General features: G+C 37.8%; 1 protein-coding gene across 2 annotated transcripts in view; it reads right to left on the minus strand.

The window, feature by feature from the left end:
* Positions 1–324: 324 nt before the first annotated feature.
* Positions 325–19,809, minus strand: part of TAB2 (TGF-beta activated kinase 1 (MAP3K7) binding protein 2) — a 60,370-nt gene continuing 40,885 nt past the window's right edge. For both annotated transcript variants that reach the window (XM_059468308.1, XM_059468309.1), the window contains 5 exons: positions 13,295–14,807; positions 6,527–6,687; positions 5,807–5,900; positions 4,481–4,561; positions 325–2,285 (listed from right to left, as the gene is read on the minus strand). In XM_059468308.1, coding sequence (XP_059324291.1) covers positions 2,140–2,285; positions 4,481–4,561; positions 5,807–5,900; positions 6,527–6,687; positions 13,295–14,807 — 1,995 coding nt within the window. In that variant the 3' untranslated portion in view covers positions 325–2,139. The remainder of the gene's footprint in view (positions 2,286–4,480; positions 4,562–5,806; positions 5,901–6,526; positions 6,688–13,294; positions 14,808–19,809) is intronic.

A 19,809-nucleotide genomic window follows, 5' to 3' on the forward strand; every position in this document is an offset into this window, starting at 1 on the left:
TTTGGTCAGGAAACAATCTCCTCAGTGCAACTTTATGAAATACATTCCTTATGCTCACTGAATTGGAATTAAACAGAGTAACGCATGGCAGGAGAGACAAGGTTCAACAAAAAAAAGGCTTAAATAAAAACTCTGGTCATAAGAAATCAGCCTACTTTTAATACCGTTAATGCTTATTGCTCCGTTGAGTATTCTGTTGCTCCACAGCATGGAAAAAGCAAACAAATCACAAAAGAAAGCATTAGAATATATTTTTTTTAATTTTTATAAATAACTTATCTGTTACAAAGGCAGTTTACCCAGCTAAATCACAAAACCATCAACTCAAGATATCCAAATTAGGTTTTATTAATAAACAGGTAAAAACTGATTTGTCAATCTTCACATAGAACTGCAGATGAAGCTGAAAAACAAGGCCTCATTTTATAAACAAAATGCATTGAATGCAACTGCTTTGGGTCTACTGCCTAATTACCTGGGATTGACATTTTCTTCCCACATAAAAAAAATTGCAAAGCCTTCAAAACAAAGGCCTCTGTGCATTCACATAGATCACTTGTAAAACTCCTAATAAAAGTGTCCACTGGCGGATGTTTACAGTGGGTGACAGTCTACTTTGTCTCTTGCTACATGGTTAGCACTCCCTCCAGCCTCACACTAAGTGCTGCTGCTACATAATTCTTTGTGTGCCATCTTTCATGCATATTGTACTGGAATTCCATTTTCTTGATCTTGGTTACATACATCCCCGATCATGTGAGTATTTTCCTTAAAAAAATAGATCATCAAAATAAAAGAGATGCTTGAGGTTGCTTCAGTGTTCAAGTCTGTTTGATTTCTCTTTTCCAGCCTTTATTTCAGTTGTCCTAAATATTGCTATCCTTGTTTTCTGTAAATATGAGACTTCACCACAAAGTCAGGTATAGAAACTGGCTGCCAAAACAGGAAAGCATTTAAAGTCCTTGAACAAAGCCGTATGATGCTGCTGCTGTTGATTTTGGCACTTTAAGTACTTCCCCAATGAATCTCTCTTCAGGAGTCTGCAAGACACCCAGCAGATGAAGCAAGCTTAACTCGGATGCTGATCTGTTGGTGGGTTGAAAGTTTCCTAGTATAGTTTCCTCACAGCAGACAAAATGCTCCCTTTGTGTCACCCACCGTAAAACTCAGTGTACAGAGTGAACTATATGCGTGAACTCTTCCAACTTTTCCTGCACTTTTACCACGCTGCATCTGCAGGTCTTCACAGATCATCAGCATTTACAAGAGCAATGTACAGAACGAGCAGAGGAAAGCTATTTTGTGCATAGTTTTTTACTAATGCTCTTATTTTAAGGCATTGCTTCTCTCAGATAAAAGCTTAAAAAAAGGGACATGATCGTGCTTAATCACTTAAAGGGAAAAAAAGAAAGTTAACAAAAAGACTATTACACTATACATACAGAAGTACAAGAAAATAATAAAGGTGAGGAAAGGAAATCACTTAAAGCAGGCTCTAGAGCTATGTACAGTAGGAAAAGCTTTGGGGTATTTCACTGTGTGTATTGTACAGACAACGCATGCAGTTTTTCCTTTTCATCTTTAGATGTGATTGTAATGATTTCTGGCTTCACAGAGATGTTTTCAGGGAAGACAAGGCAAAGAGTACCACTGATTTGTGAAGTTCTTCCCTTTATCAAAGGCACTATGTGGCAGCAAACAGTTTAAATATTTAAACCTTGTTCCTTTTAAGATTTCCTTTGTGCATGTAGTGTTTCACTGAAAGCTCTGAAAACAAAAACACTAGCACTCTATTCCTTTCCCCTGTCAAAATTCAGTAGTGACACTGGGGCAGAGAAGAGGATGGGTGACACCCAGGCACTGAACACGGTGTGTGTTCCTGGTAATACTGTACATGGTTCAGGCAGCTGGCGAGTCTCTCAGCAGATTGCCCTTCAGCTGATCAGCGTCAGCTGCCTGTGACACAGCTCTGAGGTATTGCTTGCTCTGTGGGCTGACATTTAACAATAGCAAAACACCATCTTGTCACACCTTCCATTTTACAAAACCCTATGCATAAATGCTTTTTTTGCCCCCCAATGCCTGGACAATTCCTTGTACGTTTGCTATGGTTTTAGGGAAGGTAATGGGCCTGTTGGCTCAGAAATGCCTGGGCATTTCACACTGTTCACAGCGATTTAAGGCAGGATGGTTTAAAAAAGTACAGGCGGTACAACTCCATTGAGCTCCCTCATCTTCATCTGTGTCTGGAACAGTCTTTGGTGTTTTCACAATGGACCTCTGATCTGTGACATGGAAGAGATAAGATAAGCAGTTACTAACTGAAAACAGCATAGAAAGAATTTTGAGATTTTTTTTTTCAGTAACTGAGAACAATCTTGTTCCTCTGAGAACAGCACAGTTATTAAAAGTGACAGAAGCAGCTTTTTACCACCCCCTTGACTACAGCTTGATTGTAGGTAAGCCAAAAGGCTCAAGGTAAAACTACAAAAATCAAGTTTCCCATCCCTTAACTCTGCTTTCTTCCCTTCCCTCAGTTCAAAGCTAAGGCATAAAAAGGAAATAAAATTTGAAAATTAATCAGCACAGGAAACATGGATTTAGAAGATTTAGAAGTCTGAGGTCTATGAAGTGGTCTAAAATTCGTTATGACAAGAAGTATGTGCTTTGTAACCCTTTGACATGTCAAACTTTTTGATTCTAGAAAGAAGGTAGCAGTTCTTCAAGCCAGCTCAGCACGCAGACGTACTAAATAAAAAACATTGCAGGGCTCTGTCATGCTACAGAGTAATCATCCCAGCAATACCAACACATCTTTTTGCATGATGTGTTAGACAGTAATCTTCAAATATTTTAAGAGAAAAGAAGAAGAGAGAAAAGGAATGAAAAGGATGAAGAGAGAGATGAGTGACTTCTCAAGTTAAGGGTTCCCCAGTTTAGGTAACTGTGAAATCCTTTCAGCCCATTATTTCATCTGGAAAACATCTCATCAGCAATGGCAATTGCTGCAAAATGACAGCAAGATTTCCATAAGTACAACACTACTGATCACAGCACAAGAATTATTTTTGTTCTTTTGTGAACAGCAGTAATTCTGTTTTAAGTGAAATTCTGTTTTAGCTACATGATAGCTAAATTGAAGCTTAAAATAAAATTAAAATTAAAGTTAATGAAGAACTAAGATACAGCAGTGACACTTTTTTTAAAAAAAAGAAGAAAGGTAATTGACAGAGGGACTTTAGAGCTTATAAACCAATCAGGGTCAATTTTATATTTTCAAGATAGATTGAACAAAACACTTAAATTTGGGAGTTCCTAAAAGATAAGCCAATAAAAATGTTGACAACAAGTCAAAGAAAATTAATTTTTCTTCTTTGATAGGTTAGTTTTTATTTATTATAAAAGGAACTACATAATGACAGAACTTGTAAGTTCTTCATGGTTCAGTTGTAAAATGTGTCTAATAGGAATGTGTTTGGATTTAACTTTACTCGGAATTTTCACTACCAGCTCAGGTAGTGGAAGGATAAAAAGTGCTTTATAAAGTATGAAAAACAGTATCAGTTTGGAAGTGCTGCAAAAGATCTGCGGGACAAAAAGTTCAATTTATCTAGACCATTTTACAATGCAGAATTGTCAGAAATGTCCAAGATGAGATTCTGTAACAACAGTTACTGCACACCCCAAGGACAATTAACTACACGCATCTATATTATGTGGAGAACTTCCAGGACAGAAAGACTGCACAGCAACACCTGTGGATTATCTCCATGTTTTGTGAGATGGTGTGCCTAAAGTCATAGTATAATGATGTTCCAAGCAAGCTGAATTCATTCTCTGCTTTATGTAAAACACAAGAGGTAATTGTTCAGCTTTGTTTGACACCTTGAGAGCAGAACAAGCAAGTAATGTGCACACTAATGATAAATAGAATGCTTAAGAGTGGCTAATACTCAGCAATACTGACTCCCTACTGCTCTGCATTACTTTCCTGTTCAACTACCTAGAACTATATTTACCAATAGTCAGAAGAGGCTTTCATGTAACTTGTTAATAGAAATTCTGCAGTAACCATGAATTCCAGTGAGGGTAACCCACCTGAGTTGTTACTACATGTAAGTAAATCTACTGTTCACTATGGATAATGGTGAAGTCATCTAAGTGAGTTTCATTGGCCCCTAAGCAATGTACCTCATGCTCATTTTTAAAGATGGATGCTTCCATTACATAAACTGCCTTACAATATATTATTCATCTTTAACATAACCCATTTAATATACTTCTCTTTCCTGAATGTATGAGTAGAGAGGAAACAAGAGCAAACAGAAGCATATTTACTGCCAATACAAATAAAATGTGAGGTTTGTATGCTTTTGAAGTAATCTATTTCAAAATCAACACTTAAGATTTGTAAATTAGAACTTGGTATTAGATACAAACCAGGTATTTGTATCAAATCCAAATTTTATCAATACAATACCTTTGGGTTTTGGTGGCACCGGACCAAGAAATCCAATATTATCGTAAAAATTATGAATAGCGCTGGGATTAAAATGTGGTCCTAAAAATAAAAAAAAAAAGTGCAGCAGTTTAAAAAAATAAACTTGAGTAGGAAGGCATATCAGTTTTTTCTGGCAGTAATTCTGTAACCATACTATTATTCACTTATCACCTTTTATATCAAGGCGTCAATACAGACCTAAGTGAGATATTAGTGATTTCAACAATACACTTTAACAAACTTATTGCCCAAAATATGTAATATAAAGTAAAGTCAGAGACAAGCTCTAGCAAACTAAACTCCTTTAAAGGTATCTTTTTCTGTTACTCTTTAAGATCATTTTATTAGTAAATCATATCTGACTTTTTCCAAATTGCAACTATACTCAGAGATATCTTACCTACTACACAATGTATTATACAGGCTTAGAATTAAAACTCAAGAGAAAGTTCTAAATGCAATTTACTGTAACAAGCAAAAAAAAAAAAAAAATCACCCACTACTCACTCTATTTAAGGTCAGGCTTTCAGTGTAGCATTACATTCAGCACACCTGTCTGCCTTCTCCTGAACTGCAGGTAGACTGACTTTTGTGTTCATGTGTGGAACTCATGTCCCAGCTGATCTAACAGCTCACTGCTTCTGGAGTGGGAAGCATCAATTCCTTCCCTCTCACTATCTCAGTTCTCCCTTCCTGTGCCTCTCCCTCACATCAGCTACAGCAAGCTTTTCCAGCAATGCAAGTTTTAGCTTGGCTTGTGAACAGAATCAGCTCTGCAAAGAGTCTAAAAAACAAATACAGAGGCAGAGCTAAGTGGCAAGAGAGAGAAGCAGGAAGAGAGAGGCTTTCTTGCTGGCAGTTCTTGAACTGGCTCAGCTGTCTCATCATTTCACCCCCATGACCAAAGGCTTTGTCCCTGCAGACAAAGAAAGCAGAGAGCACACTGGAAGTTACAACCACATTTTATATTTTCTACCTTGAGAGACTAAATACAGACAGAGGTGGAAGACAAAAGAGAGAGATGAACACATATGTATAGATGTATCACTCAAAAAACTTACTCTTTCTTTGATACACAGATAATCAGATTTGTATGAAATAGGAATGACTGTGGAATTAGGAAAATCATATGGCTGACAAAAACAAGAGGCTTTAAAGACAGTTACTACCATGGTTTCACTCACACTAATGTGATGATTTATCAAAAAGTATGTATATCCATCATTTATATGGACTTTTTTGAAACATGTAGACAGTGAAAAAAATCAACATTTACAGTTACTGATGTACTAAGACATACTGTACCTCTTGCTTGAAAAAGATCAATCTCTTTGGTTAGGCAATCTATGTCTATCTGCAGCTGTCTGTTACAACTTCTTAACTGTTGCATTTCTTCCAGCTGAAAAAATAAATCTGCCTGTTAGACAAATTTTCCCAGTTTATGAACAGTTATCATTCACGCACAGGTAGACAACATTTAATTATTTCAGAAATTATGATAAAAGAATCTTCCCTAATGACTACCTTTCTTTTAATCCAAGCATTATCTTAGAAAAAGCTTCCAGACCTACTGAATATTTCTCTCTCATCAGACTTCAGAGCAGACTGAACAACTCCAAACTTCAGTCAGGGCACAGCCAGTGGTCTGGTCCACCAGATCAATGGATGATCATCTAGCACTGAAAACTGGTTCATTAATTAGTTTCTTTGAGCTCAGTATATGCACCAAGACCAAAAGTACTTGGTGTGATAACAGTATGAGTATTAACTTGTAAGGACTATCACGCCAAACCTTTAGTGACTGCCTGTAAAAGCAGTTCTTCACAAAGCAACTAGCAAGCTGCAAGCTTGTGGTTAAATGACACATTTTTAGTCCTTACTCTGAACTCCACTGTTCACCAACTTAATTCTAACTATACTGCCTGTCCCTAGTATATTGTCAATATACAAACAAGTCTTCCTTCCATTTATTGTGCCAGACCACACTTGTGGTTAGGTTTATACCCTACAGATGTTTCAACTTACTGATGGAATTTGGGAAACAGAATTCGATCTTTTCAGGCGCCTTCGTGTTAGATTATTCTCCATTTCATTGACCTCTGATTTTAGTTTATCCAACTTTTTCTTTTGAACCTCAAGTTCTCGTTGAAGTCGCTCCATCCTGGCCTTCTGGTGTACCAGTAAAGCTGCAATACATAAAGTCCCATTTTATCTACTTTATTATCCTTCACATGGCAACATCAGATTAAGAAGCAAGTTGGCACTCTTTTGGGAAAAACACTGAAAAAACCACTGCTACAGACTGCTTTTCCAATTTCCTCACAAGAAAAACTCTGCCATAAGACAGAAAGTGCTGTATTTTTGAAAACAGCACAAGCTAACTAAAGACAAGCAAATATGAGAAAGCCATACAATGCAATAAATGGCCATGCAAAATTTAACTGTAATCTTAAAAACCGACAAGACTAACTACCCAAAGGCAGGAACAAATATTTCTGTGTGTATTCATCTTAACTACTGTAAAACAGGTAGCATGAAGAGGATTTCAGACAACTGCAATATGGAGCTCTGCATATGCTTATTACAATTAGGATTGGATCCAGTGTTCATCATAGTACAAACCATCAAATGATACCAAATCATAAATAAGCACACCACTAGCAAACTGATACTTGTCAAAAGCTGGACTGTATGTCACTTTACCCCTAAACTATGGTGCAGAACCATTAGCTCAGCTTCTAATTTCTAACACTGGTTACTATTTGTAAAGCAAAAGGCACAAGGACACCTAATTTAGAAACAGTGAAGGTAGCAGAACTTCACAGTTTCAAACCACAGTTTTTTAAATGTATAAAGAACCTAAGTAGCAGATGACACAAATTCATGCAATCTAATGAGTTTATTTCACTGAAGGCAGGTTTACTATTAAATATAATCACAAAAGTAGATATCACTGCTCAAAGCAATAACCATCTTCTATAAAAATGTATTTAATTAAATAAACTAAAGAATAATTTTAATTTCTGCACAGCCATTCATTCATCCATCCACTAGTAATTCCTAAACTGTGATCATTTTCACAGACTATGTACCTTTATATCACCCTGGAAATTATAAAGAAGTAGCAATAACACGGTATTTTAAAAAAGACTGAATTTGCCTTACAAAGTCTTTAAACCGAACTCCAGCTGGAACATGATGTTTAACTCCTCACAATTTCTTCAGGTACCAAAAAATTAGAAGCACTCAAATCTGGTTGCCTAGGTTTCCCAAATAATAGCAGAGAAAAAAAAAACCCCCAAAACAACATCAAAAAGATGGAACGCTCCACATCTCTGGCAACTGACTTCTCCTGCAGATCCTGCCTGCTCATTCATTCATTCACACATTGCATTTTGTCTTCCAGAGGTTCTTTAAAAGGAGGAACCATGCCAAACTATTTTTGAACAGTGTTACAGACCATACTGAGATCCAGCCTAGGCTTTTGAGTCACAAATGTTCACAAGATACTGAAATGACACCTAGCTTCTGCTACATTTTATTCAAATCACAGAAGTTTTCATAAACGGACACCTTTACTTTGGGTCACAGTAGTTGCACTACAGTAAAAATTGTAGCTGTGCTCATATGTAAAATCAAAACATAATAACTGAAACCTCAGTATAAAGATTTTTGTTGAAGACTTGAAATTATCAGGTAAGTATTCTCAGCAGACAGCCTCTCCTCTTGAAAAGCCTTTTACAAACAGAAAATGAAGCTGCAAGTCTAAAGAAAGGAAATCAAAGACTATTTCGCCTCTACTCTGGTAGAGAGTGTACAAGTCCTTTTTCTTTCTACGTTTTATTTCCACTTTTAGACAGTCTCTTCTGTTTTCATTACCTTGGTAAGCCTGCTAAGGCAACACAGCTATGCTCTACTGCCCAGACCCAGAACTCCTCAGACATGTCAAATGGTGGATGCAGGCTGCTGCCAAGTAGCCAGTGCTGCTGGATGTGCCAGGTGAGGAGCATTGTTACCAGAATATCAGGTTGTATGGCATGGCCTCAAGAGTTCAACTATGACCAAAACTTTGCCTGTGCATCCCTCATCTCCTTTTTTAAACTACTTTTGTAAAGAAAAAGAACCCAAGATTCCTCATTTTGATGTTCTCCCACTTGTGTGGTTTAGAAATTCAGCTGTCAGTATGGAACTGTACAAGGAGGAGAAGGCACTGATGGATGCCCCCAGCATTACTACATGCTTTTCATTTTCATGTCATGTCTGGAAAGTCATGCACTTTATTTTCCTAGGAACTTTGGGACTACCATCTCACAATTTCAAATCCCAATAGGTTTTAAAAACACACACTAAAAATTACCATTGCAATTAAAGAAGAATCACTTGACACTACTGCGCTATCCTTCTACTTATTAAAAGTAACTTTGATAAGGAACTTGAAAGATTGGTGTAAGCAGAGACTTTCATATACAATTTGGTAATTTTGTTTTAATACCAATTTGGTAGCTGCAGGAAAACAATGATAGGGGGAAGACAAAACCGTCCTATTTCAGTGTTGTAATTATGAATGGAAAGCCGTAATTTAAGTATTCAGCTCCCTCTAGCGTTGCTCAGAGCAACTGAAAACGTTTTCTCAAGTGCAAACAGGGTATTTGGCACATTTAGTTTTTTTATACTTCTGCATGTTTGCATTCAGCAGAGTACAGTACACTTCAATGCCCTGGCAGATGCCACTGTTTCCTCTGACAACCAAAGTGCACATTTTCACATAAAAGCTGTATATCATTATAATTACAGGAAGGAGCATAAAAGTCTGGAGGACAGAAGTTCACTCTTCCTCTCCCAGAGACCTTCTCAATCGGGCACTAAATATACCTTGAAGTTTGTAAATGTATGCATAATTGTTTTCTCAAAGACTCTGTGAATGTGAATTTTAACGTTAAGAGTATATTTTATCATTTTAAATGTTTCTAAGATAAATTCTAATCTAGGAATACAACGATTTCACCCTATCCTATAGACCTACACAGTTTTAAAATCTCTTAGTTTGTCAGATATGGAGGGGATTTCTGACAATGCAATTACACTGCGGCAGGAGGTTCATGAGAGTCTCACAACTTATGCTTGGGCATGTTGTCTAAACCTGAAGCTGCACAGAATTCAGTCATCTGATATGCAACTTTAATAGTTCAAACTGATTTCTTTGTTCTGTCTTTTCAATACTCTCTTCCCCTAATTTTTTAAAGGAACATCAGTGAAGAGTGGGGCCTGATATACAGAGCCAAATATAAGGTGGTATTTTTTCTTAGACCATATGGGCTCAGAGCCCCTTGGTGCATAGGCCACAGCTGTATCTTATTCAAGTCTTTTTACTTAAACATCTACGAGGACTGGCTAAGAATGAAAAAAAGTTGTTTCCTGCAGCTTTATTTAATTTTTTTTAAGTTTCAAAGATCTCCAAGAAACCAAAGCAAGAGCTGTGCAAAATATTAATTTACTAATCTAGTTTATAAATTAATTTATTCACTTTAAAAACAGAGTGGCAAGAATTGCTAAGCAAACATGCTTCCACATATATAACTACAATTGGTACCAATGATTCACTCAACTTTGCACACCATCCTCTTTCAAGTTGAAGAAAACATTATGAAAACATCAGTCAGTCAAAGGCGTATAATATTTAACCAAAGGACTTAAGTTACCTAGTAAGAAAACATGCACCTAGTGATTTTATTATACAATTATGTATTTTCTTGAGAGGTTGCCTTCTCTTTATACAGATGGAAAGCGATACCCAGAATGAGCAACTATTAAATAACTGTTCAGCCTCACTACTCACCACATGACATGCATACATCACAAAAAGGTATCTGAGTACAGCATTTTCAATTTCTAACAAGATTCCAATTTTCCATCCATAAGACATGTTATACTAAACTAAATTATACATTGAAATCCCACTTAACTACTTCATATTAATAAAACTAATTATAAATTGTAATCTCTACTAAGTAATGGGAATATTCCTGCACACTGACAGAAGTGATACTGAACACATAAAAATGCATCCTCTTTTGGCTGTACTTCTGGGCATACATCTAGCATTACTCTTCTCACAGCACCATGAATTCTTACTGACTTTAACAGCAGACACATGCACTCGACACTTCCACAAGTGACTCCTCAGTATCTCAGACTAGAATCCTAGAAAATGAGAAACATCCCTCAGCAACCAGTTCTGAGAAGTCTGGTGACAGTGAGTTTCTCAGGATGACAGAGTAAGTGCCAGAGACACAAGCAAGCATTCCAGGAAAATGACATTGATCTTATCTGAGCAGTACCCACTCCTTTACACATTCTGTAACCTCCAGGTTTGGCAGCAAATAAGACAGATCTGGGGCAGCCTTCTACTACCCACTGCAACTTTCTTGGGAGGGAAACCAGAAATATCATGGAAGGAGACTGAGGTGCCTACACACACAGCAATTAAGCAAAGCTTCTTTCATGGCAAGCAGCAGCACCTACAGAGAAGTCAAACACATCTTCTGTTCTCCTGGGTTGGATCATGTATATAAATGTAAAATAAATAAAAAGAGCAAAGGAAATTTCATTTGACATCAAAGCAACTGCATCTTCCACCCCAAGGTTTCTTTTTCCCCAAGCCAGTTTCAGTTCTCCCTGCCAAGATAAGGAGCACTCTGGTAGAAAGAGAAAAGCTGATAAAAATACATCTTTCTCTAATCATGGCCAGAGAAACTACTCATCTTCTCTGGCTAAAATTAAAATGAAACAAGCACCTTGCATGGAAGGATTCTGGCAGTCTGGCTAAATCATAAGCAATTTAGAATACAGAGAAAACATGAAGTAACTCAAATCCCTTTTTGTATGCAAGACGAAAAAGAAACCACTGCTAAGTATAAGAAACATGTTTAAAAGCAACAGTTAGGACTTCCAGATATCAATATCATACAGTAAGTCTATCACAGACTTCTCAACTTTACAGATATTAATTAATAACAAAAATGTAAGAAACACTGCACTTCTTGCAGCAGAAATGGAGCACACATGCCAGAAATCTCTACACGTAAAGAACTTCAGGACTATTAAGTGCACTTTCTAGTGAAGGACACAGAAGGAGGTGATTTCCTGAGGTCCCTAAAGTTGTACCAGCCCACATCATAGATCTACACATCATCTAATAGCTGCAGCTTGGCTTCAGGAAGAGCTGGGCTCCACAGCAACTATGAGGTCAATGCTTCTGGAACTCTAGGTTGTGTATCAAGCTTGCCTGACCTTGATAAACTGAATGCTGACACCTGCAGCTTGCGGAGAGGTCACAGTGGCCATCACTACCAAGGGTATGAGAGATAAAAAGGTAGAACTGGTAGAAGTCAGTGCCCTCAGAAAGGAAAAACAGACAAAAGGGACAACTCTCCAAAATGAGCAGTTTTATCAAGCCCCTAAAAAGTATCCAACTTGCTTGGGAAGCAAGTTCATGACCTAAAAGACTGTTTAAAGCCTAAGGACAAGATTTCAATTGCCATATTTCTGGTATATGAAGTTTTCCAGGACTAAGACTAAAACAAACAGCTAAGTCTCCCTCCAAAGTAAGAAATGGAAATATGATATGGGGGGGCAATTTTTTTGCTTACCTACAGATGAATTTTCTGAAGTTCTTTATGCACTGAACATAAGAGAACGTAAGGATGATTAGCTTTTTGGTTTTGACACATAACCTTTGGAAACTCTTGAGTTAGGATTAACTATTCCTCACTAAATATAGTTATATCCAGAAGCAGTGCACAAGCTGGAATAATTTTTTTATTTACTTCATTAACGTGGTATTCCAGATGCAGATCTGGCTTCCAGTGTCCTGATCACTGTACTTACTTACAAAAAATAAAATGGCTAAGTTCATTTGAAGAATGTTTACACTGGTTGTGCAACAGGCCAGTTTTTTAAATTCAGAATTGTTTGCTAGGTCCAGAGGGGACCAGTGAGGTCAAAGACAAATTATTTTGACAACCTATTGTGAATACTGCTTAAATATCCTAAGACTCATTCAACATTTTTATGTAAAAAGCTCACAGGAGGGTTAATAAACCATTAAGTTGGTAATAAAAGCATGCAAACCCATGAAAACAGAAGAAAAAGATTAACAGGTTATCTCGCTTTATCACATATTCTAAGCTTTACGCCTCCATTACCGCTGACCCCTTAAAACAGATTCCTTTGGTTTGGTGTTCCTTTTCACATTTTAAAATGTAACAGAAGTAAGTATCAAGACTTCAAGCATTTTATTGCCAGGAACATAGTAGGAAACATGGAGGCCAGGCCAACACTTTGTGCCATTAATTGCTTTTGAAGTCTGCTTTTCTTTCTTCTTAAAGAACACTCGCAAAAAAAAATTATCCAATGTAAACAGTATCTCAACAGATTTAAAAATCTGATAATGGAATTGTAGCTTTAAATCACTAGGACAAGTTGAACAAACTAGATTTTTCTTTCAGAACAACATAAAAATGAAGATGGTATGATTCCACTTCATTAAACAGATAACATATCTACTTAAGACAAACAGAAGAATATCTCCAAGTATTCAGTTACATGTCTTTACCATAAAAGAAATGTATGAATTGCTTATAAAATGCTTTTATTTATTTAGGAAACACAAATCCTAAAATTAAAGACACTGTATTAACATCATAAAGGTTACTAACTGTTTCCTGTTCTGCAATCTACACACTGAATTGACAACCTGGTAAAAATCTCTGCAATTTATATTAAGAATATTACCTTGTGTGTAGGCAGCATCATCAGATCCCATACTCAATTTCCGTGCATCACTGATCCTATCCACATGTGCTAAAACAGGGTCAGTAAGATGCTGGATACCCTCTGGTTCAACATAGTGATCAGGAAGGTTTAGAAGGTTTGTAGGTTCAAAAGTTGGGGATACTACCCCTGGGGAAACTGCAGGGGGCTTATTTGGAGAAACTGTAATTTTAAAAGTATATTTTGTGTTAGGCTGAGTAACAACCACTCGAGGAGAAGTTGCAGTGGTGCTGTTGCCCACTGCTCGACTCTTGGGTGGATGGTGATGAATAAATGCAGGACCCATGCTTACTTGACCAGACATATTCCTAGCAGTAGTAGATACTCCAGGATTTGTGGATATGAAAAGCGTGGGCTGGTTCCGCACAAGTTGATCATCTCCTGTTGTGGCATTTGCTGAAATGTAGACCTTGGGCTGACCACGTGTGATCACTTCATCAGTATTTGGAGGACTGGCCGATATGTAAACAGTGGGCTGACTTCTACTTAATGTCTGGCTATTGAGGGAAGAGGGAACGGTGGAGGTGCGAGGGCCAGTTGAACGCAATTTAGAAGAACTGTTTCTTTGTGGCGGTTCAAGTTTGATTTCAATTTGATTTTTGCGAGGTCCTGTGGATATATTTTGAATGTTGTATTGGCTATGAGCAGAAGATTGTGAGCTACCAGATGAATGAATCATAGGTGCTTGTGGAGTAGTAGGAGAACTGATAGGCATGTACACATGAGAAGTCTGGTGGCCTTGCTGGTTTGGCTGTGTTGAGTGTTGCGATGAGGTATGTGGCGTAGTACTGGATGTAGGAATAGTAGTCCAGGGACTTGGCTGTGAAGGCTGGTAGACTTGCTGAGGGTGCATGGGATTAAACTGAGATGCCCAGCCTGGCTGCTGCTGTGTTTGCCGAGCAGTACCACTAGGAGCTGTGATGTAAGGCCTAATATAGATAGAATTTCCCTGGGGACTGTTAAGTACAGGAGGAGGTACACCATGTATGTGCAAAGACGTTGGGGTATTGCGACCAGGCTGAATGTTTGGGGCTAAAGTTACCATAATGGGGTTGAATCTGGGTGTTTGTTGAGACAAGTTAGATACTCCTTTGCTGCCTAGGTGAAATCCAAGATGCTGCCCTGGATTAGAAGCACTAACTGTATTAGCCATCCCAAAGACATTAAATCCTTGTGGAACCTGTGCAGGTGCTGTCTGTGGTTCCTGCTGAAACAGTTCATTGTTGGACTGACTGGTTTGAAGGTGTCCATCACTAACACTGTGAGCTAGAGTCCTACTTCCATTCATTCTACTTCCTTCTCTTCCATGGTGATAGACATTCTGTGACTGCAAATCCAAATTAAGAGATGTCATGTGATTTCGTAGTCCAGGAATCCCAGAATCATCCGAAAAACTCAGGTCTCCTTCACCGTAGAGATATTTTGTGCTCTCTTGAGAGAGAACTGCACAACAGGCATCCAAATTATTGTTATTCTAAAAAAGACAGATGAAAGTTTGACATTACTGATAAAATACTGTCACAGTTATGTATGAATACATCCAATCACAACTGAAAAATGAACAATACAACATCAGATAGAAAGCTTTAGGTGGCTGGCTAGCGTAGCTGCTCTATACACACAAGGGGCTTGCCTGTGAAGCTCACTGCTCTGGGAACAGTGACTGAGCCAGTAGCACCAAGGGCAGAGTTCTGCATTGCCTCTGAAGCAGCGACAGGGAGATCCTGCACCTTGGAAAGCTAGCTTTATACAGTATGATACACCTTGGATGAATACCTTCCCTATTCCTTCTCAGTTTCAGACCATCTTCAGCAGAGACCAAAGCTCTGGCTTTAGGGAGGAAAATGACAGCAGGAATGGATTCATAGCATCTGCATAGTATTGATTAATAACTTAAAAACAAAAATAAAAACATGTTTATTTTAAATGTTTTCCCAAACACTTCAATACCAGTTATGCATTACCTCCTGCTGAAAACAAAGTGAATCTTATGAAGAGAAGAAATACACAGACTAAAGAAACTGTACATGACTTCAGAAGAAATGCAAAAATTCAGTTTATACAAATACATCAATGACCATTCTTTTGTAAGATCAAAACTATTAATTGAAAACCCAGAGGACATTTGTATTTTCATTTTAAATCACTGCTTGCAAAGCTTTGAAATACTTTTTATTTGTACCTTTTAAATCTAGTAATAGGATGACTTGGAACAGAAACCACAACCTAGCTAACTCTTTTTTCAAGAACATTTCAGATGCAAACCGCTAATCTCTTCTCCCTTTCCACATGTGTAATAATATTGTACTCTAATCTTCCCAACTGAGTTTCCTACATGAGGATTGTTAGAAAGAGTGAACATACATCAGTGACCTAATTTCTTCATACTGTGCACCATGCTTATCACTTTTCACACAGAACCTCCCACCCCTCAAGAAATAAAGGTTAATACTTTCAGCCAGAAGAGCACCTGTTCAGGCCTACGTCATTAACACTAAATAGGTGGCAAATCCATGTCGCACAGAGAAACAGTTACTAGAAAATATGCATGTGATCAAGGAAAAAAAGTGCATGTGCCAAGTAGCAACGTTATCAGTTAGTTAAAAAGTAACACAACCAGATAAACTGATTCATGCTACATGCTTTCTATTTTGTCATTTTTGTTAAACTAGCAGACATTTCTCATTCTTCAACCACTATGAAGGTGACAGTGTTGTGCAGCCATAGCAAGACTATCTCTACCTCACAGATGTACAAAAAAAAAAAAGAAAAAGGAAAACAGAAGTGGGAGAGGGATGACAAGGCTAAACTTCACCCACAAAACCAAAACTATGTGTTCATACAGACCAGATACAGTTCTGAATTCTTCCAAATTAAAGAAAAAAAAATCCCAAAAAAACCCTAGCCACAGAACTTTTTAAAATGACAGGATTCTCTAAAGGCTATCTATCGAGCCAGCGCTATATATTGCTGCAAAAAAGTATTCAGCGATATGAAAATGGATCAAATTGATGATACACATATTGGCTCTAGTTTGGAATAAGCACCAGAGGATGAAGTAATCAAAGGAAGTTAGTAGTGAAGAAAGGAAACACACGGACAGAACAGTGGTAAGATAAGAACAATAGCCTGGTATTTGTTGCAAAGGAGAAAAGGGAGCCAGAAAAGGGAAAAAGATAGGATGCCACAGAAAAACAAGCTAGAAAGATCTCAAAGGCAGATTTTGCATGAAGTGAATTAAAATTATTAACAGAAAGGCCAAAAATACCAAACCAAAAAGGAACAGGCCAAGCTTGCAAGGCCCTTACATTCAGCTTGAATGCATTTCTTTGGACAATTTTTTTTTCTTTTTTAAGACCGCATCCAATCAATTCCAAAATTTCAGTGACGTCAATGAGAAAATTGGAGAACTCAAAGGGGAAACGGGGGCACATGGAACCCCTGGCATCTTCTGGCTGGCAGAGGCAGAGTTTCAACCGCTTCTAGCTCTTTACAGATCAGAGAACCGGTTGATGGCAGAACTGAGCATATTCCAGCAAAACAATACCCCTCATCTTATCTCTGCCCATGTCCCATTTGAGTTTAAAATGTTGGCACCCTGAAAGAGAAAGAAAAAAAAAAGAAAGAATAAGAATGCTGGAGGGAAATGAGGAAGCAAGGAGAGGACGTAGACTTGAGGAGCAGGTACAGAATGCTCCGGACACAAAAAACAGAATAACAAGGAACAATGTCCACTGACTGTGGGCACTGCAGTGACTCCTTTAAATGAGAAGAATGGGAGATCTGAATGCAGGAGGCTTGTTGGGAAGAACAGAGGGATACAAAACTTCTTAGGAATATTTAGTGCTGTCAGCCCAAGACCTTTTACTACCTAGATTAAGCTGGTTTAGGTTTCTTCCTATTAGCTCTTTGGTGGTCCTCTGCTGTTAGCATGCTATATATCGTTTAGGTATTTCAATAAAGGGCTATTTACCTTGAGGTATTTGCATATTCTCTTTATCCCTAATTTTTTCATTATAAACATATAATGCTATAAATCTTCCTTTAGAAACAAGCTGTGTTTGTTTACAAGGAATTCATGAAGGATGACTGAAGTATCTGTACATTTTTTCTCCACAATTCACAGTTATCCAAAGAAATTTTCCTTGTAATAAAAGCCTCATCAATAATATTATAAACTGCATAATTGCTTATATTCTTTCAGATTCTCACTTGGGGTATGACTCCTAGCTTAAAAAGAATTTCACCCTGACATACGATGGCTGCACATAAGGTACTGTGGGGACAAGGCACTTTGTATACCAAATGTCCTCAAGTACTTGTCTTTGATCTGAAATACACTTATTGCCTTTCTTGGAAATTCCTTCCACTATGTTCAGCTACAAGGTGACAGAACTCAGGATTCAGATACTGTTCCAGCAGCATTGAAACATGCGCACCAGAACTCTCAAATTCTGCTTTTCAATCTTTCCCATCAGTCCAAATACAAAATTTGTTGGTTTGAAGAGGTCACGTTAGGCAGCTTTTATAACAACCCCAAACAAATCAAAACACAACAAACAAACAAGACCCCAAGCCAGAGAGTAGCAAAGCTAGAAGGTGACTCAGAGAAACCAGAGCTCATGAAATTTCAAAAAAACACCAACATGACAGGATTTTCTTGGTGAGTCTTAGTTCACAAAAAAGGCAGCTTTCCAGTGTGACAAATTAGTTTAACAATACTGCACACACAGAACATTAATTACTTTAGACTGTTTTTGAAAGATTCTCTTATGAAAGCTGACTTAGAACACTTCCTCAAAATCTAAACCCATCCCCATAAATCTGTCATATGGGATACACAGTATCTTTTCTTCACAGTTATAAAACTCCTTTCATTTAAAGAGATCCACTGTATTCAATGTTACGAAGACCGCTGACTCTATTAAAGACAAGCATTAGTTTTTAAATTTATCAAGAATTACATTCAAAAGATGATTACTGATGCATTCACTCCATCAAGTCTACAGACCTTGCTGAACAAGCAGCTCTCGTGTTCGAAGAACAAAACTGTACTTGTAGTATAGAGTCCTACAGGGCACTAACAAAAATAGCAGTGTACAATCCTGAGAACAAGTACAGGCAATTTATACTCTGGTTCAGTTTCCATTTCAGCTAAATAATGAAAAAGAAAGAACTGGAGAAAGCTTGAAACTTCATGAGCCCCAAGCAGAATTTTGCCACCTTGCAAATCAAAGCCAATTTTGTTGATGGAATGCACTTTTTACAACTTCTTATTCTAGAAAGACCGGAGAGTCGTGATAAAGTCTTGGCAATATGAATGTTAAATTGTCACAGACACTTTTCCCAGCAGTACGAACACTTTATTTGAATGCATTATGTGTGTGAGTACATATACATATGTAAGTATAGAAAAATATGTATTTCATACATAAAAATACATATAAATAGCAAGACAAAAAATTAGGATATAAAGAATGTTGAATCATAACCACAGTTGTCCTAGCCACACTCCAAAGAAGTTAGCTTCTGGGAAGCCATAACATCTTTTTTCCTATCAGTGTATACTGATAATCAGTATGACTACTTGGATAATTCTCTCATTAACCAGAGTAAATCAAATGTTGAGTATCTTAGAATAAAAAAGAAAATCAGCTATTATGGATGCTTTGAATTGATGGAAAATGCAAAGCAAACACGTCTAAGCAACACAGTTAAATAAGTCAAATCTACCAACATAAGTTAACTCCAGGCATTTAGGTGTCCCTGTTGGGCTTTGAAGGGACATTAATTTATCTTCTGAAGTAGCTAACATGATACAGAACAAGAAGCTGAAACAAAATACGGTATGTGCTCTGATAGTAGCAGCATTAAAAACAGATAGCTGCATGTAGAAGTTGAGAATATGCAGCTTTAGCACTAACTACACAACTGGTCAAAAATGATTTTTTACTATCAAGCCCAACAAAAATCCAATAATTAATTACATAAACTCCAAACGTACAGCAAAAAAATGAAGCCCATCTGGCAGCCAAAGCCCTGGGCAGATGCACACCAGTGCCTCACCCCTGCCTCTGGTCTAACACTGTGGAAGGGAGGCTACAAGGACCTCATCCTGCCTGAGAGAGCCCGACTTGGAACACCTGGCTGTGCCCACGCCACACTCCAGGCTTCCTGCTGGAGAGGGCACCTAAGGCCACCAGTGCTGGCTCTGCAGGCCAAGGGAGCTGGGAATGGGAAAGTATTGGTGCCAATCTGCATGCAGGCAAGGGCCCACCTTTAAGACTGATGGAGACCAGGTAGCAAAGTTTCTTCTGGACCTGCTTCAACACTCAAATAAAAATTAAAATAAAATTTTAAAATGCTGCTCATAGTAGCATTGCCTTAAATTGTCCCTGCTGGACTCAAGTTGGCTTTGCATCCCTCCTTTTGCCACAGTTAGTTTTGGCTGTTGAGATGGCCAAAAGTCATGAGCA

This window comes from Ammospiza nelsoni, chromosome 3 (assembly GCF_027579445.1).
Source record: "Ammospiza nelsoni isolate bAmmNel1 chromosome 3, bAmmNel1.pri, whole genome shotgun sequence".
Taxonomy (NCBI): Eukaryota; Metazoa; Chordata; class Aves; order Passeriformes; family Passerellidae; genus Ammospiza; species Ammospiza nelsoni.